The sequence below is a fragment of the Galeopterus variegatus genome, unplaced genomic scaffold, assembly GCF_000696425.1.
Source record: "Galeopterus variegatus unplaced genomic scaffold, G_variegatus-3.0.2 Scaffold7584, whole genome shotgun sequence".
Taxonomy (NCBI): Eukaryota; Metazoa; Chordata; class Mammalia; order Dermoptera; family Cynocephalidae; genus Galeopterus; species Galeopterus variegatus.
In genome coordinates, this window is record NW_007733695.1 from 53,056 (window position 1) to 60,621 (window position 7,566).

The 7,566-nt window shown below is 43.2% G+C and overlaps 1 protein-coding gene across 1 annotated transcript; it reads left to right on the plus strand.

The window, feature by feature from the left end:
• The first annotated feature begins 971 nt into the window (after positions 1–971).
• KCNJ15 (potassium inwardly-rectifying channel, subfamily J, member 15) lies at positions 972–4,586 on the plus strand. The gene is made up of 2 exons (XM_008592098.1): positions 972–1,044; positions 3,330–4,586. Exons 1-2 carry the CDS (start codon positions 972–974, stop codon positions 4,475–4,477), a joined length of 1,221 nt encoding a protein of 406 aa, XP_008590320.1. The 3' UTR covers positions 4,478–4,586.
• Positions 4,587–7,566: the final 2,980 nt, after the last annotated feature.

A 7,566-nucleotide genomic window follows, 5' to 3' on the forward strand; every position in this document is an offset into this window, starting at 1 on the left:
AGAAAGGAGATCCAGAAATAGCGCAGTGATGAAGAAGTTGTTTGCCAAACGTGCTGTGACCACACTGGAACGGTCCAGCCTATCTGAGGCTGTATAGGTTGATAGCTGGAAATGCATTAACTTTAAAAGAATAATTATTGGAAATAATCGGTGGATCACAAAAGAAGTGTGGAGCACATGTGTGCCTCTGTGTGTGAGACATACAAATGTGTGGGTGTAGATACATACAGAGACAGGTGGAGAGTAGGTAGAGAGATAGTGGATAGACAGGTGTAGGTAGATAGATACTAGGTAGATGTAGGTAGATAGATATAGGTAGGTAGATAGTAGGTAGATAGTGTAGTATTTCAGAAATGTAGGAAGCAGAAGAACCTCTTTAGCATAGGACAGATGCCGTGACACTGTGGAGGCTTAGGGGACTTGGCAGTGCACTGACAGGCATAGTGTAGTATTTCAGAAATGTAGGAAGCAGAAGAACCTCTTGAGCATAGGACAGATGCCGTGACACTGTGGAGGCTTAGGGGACTTGGCAGTGCACTGACAGGCATGCTGGTCAGCAGTGGCGATGCATCTGCACAGGCGGTAAAAATACTCTAGACTCCTTCCTTCCAGTGCTCATGCTTACTTCCTCTGCGCTTCCCCTTCCTGCCTCCCTGTTTGCTGGTCAGTTCATCGCCGGCCTCAATGGGGGTGGGTTAACCCTCGCTTTCCAGGGTGTTTTCCTACTGAGCTCCCTCCAGGGCCTGGGAATTCTATAGTGAGGGCTGTGGTTGGGGTTCAGTTTAATCCTTAAAACATTCCTTGAGCTTTACCCTGTTCTGTGCACTGTGCCAGATCACCAGGGATTGGAAGTTAAATGCCGGGGCCGTAGCCCTTAGAGAATCCTTAGGGGCCAGTTTGACTGGGCTGCTCCTAGTAACCACCTGTGAACACCACATGTCCCTCTTTCTTTCAGGTAGTGGCAGAGTCCCATGGTAGCCAGGCAGGTGAAGGGGAGTGAGGACGTTCTACTTGCCTTGAAGAAGACACCTTCTGACCCGCCGAGTGACTGACCAGGTAGTAAACTGTTCTGAGGGTATAGGGCATGAGGGGTGGGCAGGGGGACAGAGCGGGCAGTGGCATTCTTTGACTGCTGTCCACCAGCTGCTCTCTTTTCCATAGAGAGATGCTGAACCCAACACACCCCAGAGACTTTAGGTCTTATTCCATGATTTATGTCCAGCAAACCCTGGTGGGAGGTCCCACTGATGTCAATTACTCCAAGACTAGATATGCAGACGGCAGAAAAAGCACTCTTGGCAGAAAGGCCAAAGTTGCAGCTCGTCCAAGCCTAGCCCGCTGCCCCTTTGAAAAAGGTTAAAACAGAAGCTTCATGGTGCTGCCTTTGTAGAAACAGGGCCAGGTCTTCCAGAATCTGGCGGAGGGCTGAGCTCGGAGCTTTGCTTTTGCCCACAGAACACTGGAGTATCATTCACACTCAAAAACTTAAGCCTCTGTTTTCATTTTGGTGGGTTGAATGGCATGCAATTTCCCCAGCAGTTTTTTTTTTTTTTTTTTTTTTTTTCGTGCAGTTACTTGTACACAAGCTGCACGTGTCTCTGGCAGTGCTCACGTTCTGAGCTTGTCGATGCGTTTGGGCCTGCCAGCACGGCGTTTTGTTTTCAGACTTGCATTGTGGTCACTTTCCTCTTCGTTACACTGGGAAGTGTTGCTGAGGGGAATATAAAGCCCATGTTCACTAATCATATCCTGTACTTTTCTTCTAATTTGACCCCCAGAAAAGTGGAAAAGGCTTCAACAAGCAAAAGAAATTCTGAATTACATATGGTCCTTCTTAGCAACAAAAATGAAAAAGTGACTTCCCTTTTCAAGAAAAACAAAAACAAAAACATCATTTCAAGGGGGCATTTAGTAAATGATACATTCTTAATAATGTAACAGGAAAATTAAAATGCCCAGCAGATCCATTGCATCCTGAACAGGTGTTCGCCACTGATGGATACAGTTTCCATTTCCTTGGAGGGATTTGCTCACAGGAATACTTTCAGAACTTGTGTTGAGATAATGCTGCTCTAACAGAAAAGATTATAGCATGAATCATAAACCACTGTATATCAGTTCCTTTTTAAAGGGGGGAATTTTTTCTAACCTTAAAATACCAATGAGTGAAAAAAATGCCAACCAGGTGAAGTTACCCTGTAATCACTCATACTATCTTTTCCAAGGAATGTAGGGGCAATTTATCTCAGTCACCAGGCAGGTCCTATAAGATGCTGTGTGGTCTCACAGCCAGCTTGTTCCTGGCTGGTGACACAGGACAAAGCATTGCCTGGGGCTGAGCATGGGCAACCAGCACTTCTAGGTAGGTCTCTTCTGGCTGCAATGTTAGATGCCTACACTTACTTGCTTTTTAGATTTGCTTTTTAAAATGATTCCTCATGCTGGCCCTACTTAGTTCTAAAGGGGAAGGCAGAATTTTTGTGCCATACCTACATGTCATTTCTAAAATGATATTGGTAGCACTTTTCTAAGAATAACCAGCATATTAATCGAGCCATTAATAAAGCTTAATTACTTGCTGTATGTTTTTGGTTGTTTGATAAGTGAGTTTTTTCCAATATCATAAAGAACTAGGAGAGGTCAAATAATTCTAAATTATTTATTGGATTGCGGGAAGAATGAATTGCTATTACAGAAACTATCATGCAAAAGGAAGGTTTAAAAAATTATTAATACTACCTAAGTTTTTAAAATTTGTATTAATATTCTCCATTACTATATCAAGAACTATCTTATGGAAGGTAGATTATTAATACTGGACCTAGGCTCAATGAAATAATTTTTTAATTTCTGTAATTAGAAATCCAGGATTGTTGAATCTAAATGCATATTCACAATACTGTGAGATGTATGCACAAGAATATGTTATCACAAAGAGAAGCCTAATTTTTTTTTTTTAGTGTGAGACTGTTTTGGCACTTTATCTCACTTACTCATCACAAAAAACCTGAGGAGTAGGCTTTATTCCCATTTTAAAGATTAGGGAGCCGAGGTCCAGCGAGGTTAAATAGCTTGCCCTGGGTCACATAGCAAATAAACTGTGCAGTCAGCATTTCAGCCAGGCTTGCTTTTCTCCGAAGTCTATGCCCCTTACTCTATGCTCCTGACTACCTCAAGTGAAAATCAATTAATCTTGCCTTCAGAATTCTCCTTTCTTGTATACGTCCACATACATTCACACATACTTCACATGATTATTGTATTTCTGTTTTCTGGAAATTCCCCCACCTAAGGCTGTAAGGTACTGTGGTTCTTTGTCATTTCCTTAGGTGGGCCCAGGAGCCTGACAATGGACGCTCTCCACATTAGCATGCCTGGAGCCCCCCTGGTGAAGTCCACTGCTGGGGCTGGACTCAAGGCCAACAGACCTCGAGTCATGTCCAAGAGCGGACACAGCAACGTGAGAATCGACAAAGTAGATGGCATTTACCTGCTCTACCTGCAGGACCTGTGGACGACAGTGATTGATATGAAATGGAGATACAAGCTCACCCTGTTCGCTGCCACGTTTGTCATGACCTGGTTCCTCTTTGGAGTGATCTACTACGCCATCGCATTTATTCATGGGGATTTAGAACCAAGTGAGCCTATTTCAAATCACACACCCTGCATCATGAAAGTGGACTCTCTCACAGGGGCCTTCCTCTTTTCCCTGGAATCCCAGACGACCATTGGCTACGGAGTCCGTTCCATCACGGAGGAATGCCCTCACGCCATTTTCCTGTTGGTTGCTCAACTGGTCATTACAACCTTGATTGAGATCTTCATCACGGGCACCTTCCTGGCCAAAATCGCAAGACCCAAAAAGCGGGCTGAGACCATCAAGTTCAGCCACTGTGCGGTCGTCACCAAACAGAACGGGAAGCTGTGTTTGGTGATCCAGGTGGCCAACATGAGGAAGAGTCTCCTGATCCAGTGCCAGCTGTCCGGCAAGCTCCTCCAGACCCATGTCACCAAGGAGGGGGAGCGAATCCTCCTCAACCAAGCCACGGTCACATTCCACGTGGACTCCTCTTCTGAAAGCCCCTTCCTCATTCTGCCCATGACTTTCTACCACGTGCTGGATGAGATGAGCCCCCTGAGAGACCTCACACCCCACAACCTGAAGGAGAAGGAGTTCGAGCTCGTGGTTCTCCTCAATGCCACTGTGGAGTCCACCAGCGCCGTCTGCCAGAGCCGAACCTCTTATATCCCAGAGGAGATCTACTGGGGCTTTGAGTTCGTACCTGTGGTTTCTCTCTCCAAAAACGGAAAGTATGTGGCTGACTTCAGTCAGTTTGAACAGATTCGGAAGAGCCCAGATTGTACCTTTTCCTGTGCAGATTCTGAAAAGCAGAAACTAGAGGAGAAGTACAGGCAGGAGGACCAGAGGGAAAGAGAGCTGAGGACACTTTTGTTACAGCAGAGCAATGTCTGAGCTGAGGGCGTCATCTCAGATTAACTGTGAGAGCCGTTTCCATGTCAGAGCTCCCTTCTAACACGAAGGCTGCTGTGACAGTGAAAACGTGTGGACACACTCTAAAAACCACGTGGGCATCCAGAGTCAGTCTCTCCTTCTGATCTGGCGGCTGAACAAGTATTTCCATGTTGACGGGGTTCCCTTTAAGTGTTTCGTCTAAAGTAAACTCTAAAATTCAAATTTTCTAAAATGGGGCTACATTTCGAAGAACTTGGGCAATGGAAATTTTGTCGTGCTAAGTGGACAGACATTTAGCAATGCTGGTATTGAAAGGAAATGAATTTCTATACAAGAATATCAGCTATAATTTAAGGTATTTATTTAATTCAAGTATCAAAGACACTGCTAAGTGGACAGACATTTAGCAATGCTGGTATTGAAAGGAAATGCATTTCTATACAAGAATATCAGCTATAATTTAAGGTATTTATTTAATTCAAGTATCAAAGACATTATGGCCAAGGGTTGAAATGAGGCTTAGTATTCACTTATATCATTGCTTTGAAAAATACTCTTTTTGAGGCCGGCCCGTGGCTCACTCGGTAGAGTGCGGTGCTGATAACTTCAAGCCGAGAAAATGTATGTAATGAGAGCTAGCTGGTTGTACCTGAAAAGGGGCAGGCAGGGAACTCTATACTCACCAAATATAGTAATTCCATTTTTACCTTTCTTCAGCGGACTGAATTATACTAAGTGAATGTGATAAAACCGAGAATTAACAGTTGTGAAAACTATAAAATGGAGCTGATGCTATTGTTCCTATGAATATTTTTGTTGTTGGAATGTGCTATCCCCTTTCTGTTCAAAATGTGCTTCACAGACGGGTGGTATCAGCACCATCTACGAGCTTATTAGCAACGTAGATTCTCAGGCCCCAGATGGATTTACAGAACCAGAGTCTGTGTCTTAAGACCCCAAGTGACTTGTGTACAAACGAAAGTTTGAAAAGCTCTGTTCTGGATGATGTTTTCAAAGTAACTTTCTGAAGCCATGTGGAAAACTGACCCTGTAGGTCCCATGTCTGCTTGGCCCCCAGTTCTATCCTCTCTTCAGTTTATTATGATGGGCCGATATTCCTATCAGCTGTTTCATTACTTGTCTATTAAAATACTTGCCCACAAAGGAACTTCACAGAATTATCCACCGACATTCCAGGACCCACATAAAGTTCTTGAGAGTAATCATTGCATCACTCATGCTAGTATATGGCTTGGTGACTAAAGTTAGCATGAAAGAAAAACCAAGCTGCGTAACTTCAGGAAGTTCACTCAGGTGTTGAAGTTGGTAAGCTTGTGCGGGGAGGAGGGGCTGAGGGTAAGGGATTCACAGACAAGATGATGCCTTGATACATGAACAACATTTGATAATCTCACAGCATGTAAAGAATACCCTTGGTATTTAAATAAATCTCACACAACTCAGTGTTACAGAGATAATATTTTGCCTCTGGCAATTTTTTTTTTTTTTTTTTTTTGCTGCTGGCCTATACATGGATCTGAACTCTTGACCTTGGTGTTATCAATACCATACTCTAAGCTCTGAGCTAAGCCTCTGGCAAAATTTTGGGGTCCAGTGCCAAGTACTACTTGGGGGTAGAGAATACATTGGCTAGAATTAGTTAAATACGTAAAAGGTAAATTCTCAATTAATTCAAACCAAGACAGACTTGAGTATTTGCGTAAGCAGAACGTGACCATGAGTGTAGGTGGTGCATACACAGACAGACGCACATGTGAGTCCACGTGTACACATGGACATGTGTGTGTGTGCACGTGCCCCAGCTTTTCAAGCCTCATAATGGGGGTCGTCGATGAAAGACATTTGCGATTAAGAGAATAATTCCTGAACAAATATGCTCATGTATATTTGGTTCTCTAGGAATATGAACATTGGAACTCAGAGAAAATAGGGAAAATAAACTGGATTCAGATTATCAGTGAAATGATCTAGATTTCAGCAAATCTGGAGATATCTTGATGTTATCACATTTGCAATGTCCTTCCATTAAACACAGAATGTGGCTAAAACCTCTGGCTAGTGCGGTTGTAAGAATAATGGGGGTAAAGTTTGTAAAGATTTAAAGAATAATCTCAATCCATGCATGAAAGGGAGGATTTTGTCGTTAATTATTCAGGAGTTGTTTGTTTCCTTTTTTCTGTGGACTGTTTCATGGCACGTTGCTTTAGATCTTCATTCCTTAAGAAATATTACATGTTAGCATAGTTCAATATTAGCCCTATTAGTTATGATACTTGTGGTTTTATTGTACATTGTGGAAAATAATGCCACAGGCATGTTTACAGCATTTCCTTTGCACTATTAAATTCTTTTCACAGTATTTACACCAATGCTAATTTGAATGTGATCAAGATAAGGAATCTTGCTCACTTATATGTAGAGAGAGAGTACAATGATGTAGCATAAGGTTCTGAAACCTTTTCGTATGTTCATTTAGCATATCTTCATCTTTAGAGAAGGGAGGGCAGTGAGAAAAGTGTGAGAAATGCAAGCTAATGGCTGATCCACTAGACTTTCATGCAAAGGGATGTCTACCAGTGGAAAAGAACTTCTTCGTAGGGGAAAACTGGTTACTCGGTCTTATGTTACAACAGACTGACATTACATTCTTTTGGCTTCCCAAGAGAAGCAATTTTCCTAGACTTTCAAACACTAATGGATTAAGTCCAATTTTCTCCCAAAGTTTTTCCACTGAATTCTTCATGGAAAAAGAAACGTGAGGCAAAAATAAATCTTCAGTCAATTCACTTCATCTTCATCCTCTGTCCCTTCTCCTGTTTCACTAGGCTTCCTTTCAACTTAACACTTGCTTGGTTGAGTGCTCCTTCATATTTGCTATCCATCGATCAGTCAAATAATTTGGTGGGTTAAAAAATAATCAGTCCGGGGCCGGCCCGGTGGCGCACTGGATAGTGCACCGCTTGGGAAGCGCGGCGGCACTCCCGTCGGAGGGTTCGGATCCCAAATACAGACCGGCTCCCGCTCACTGGCTGAGCGAGGCGCGGGAGCAACACCGAGGCTTGCGATCC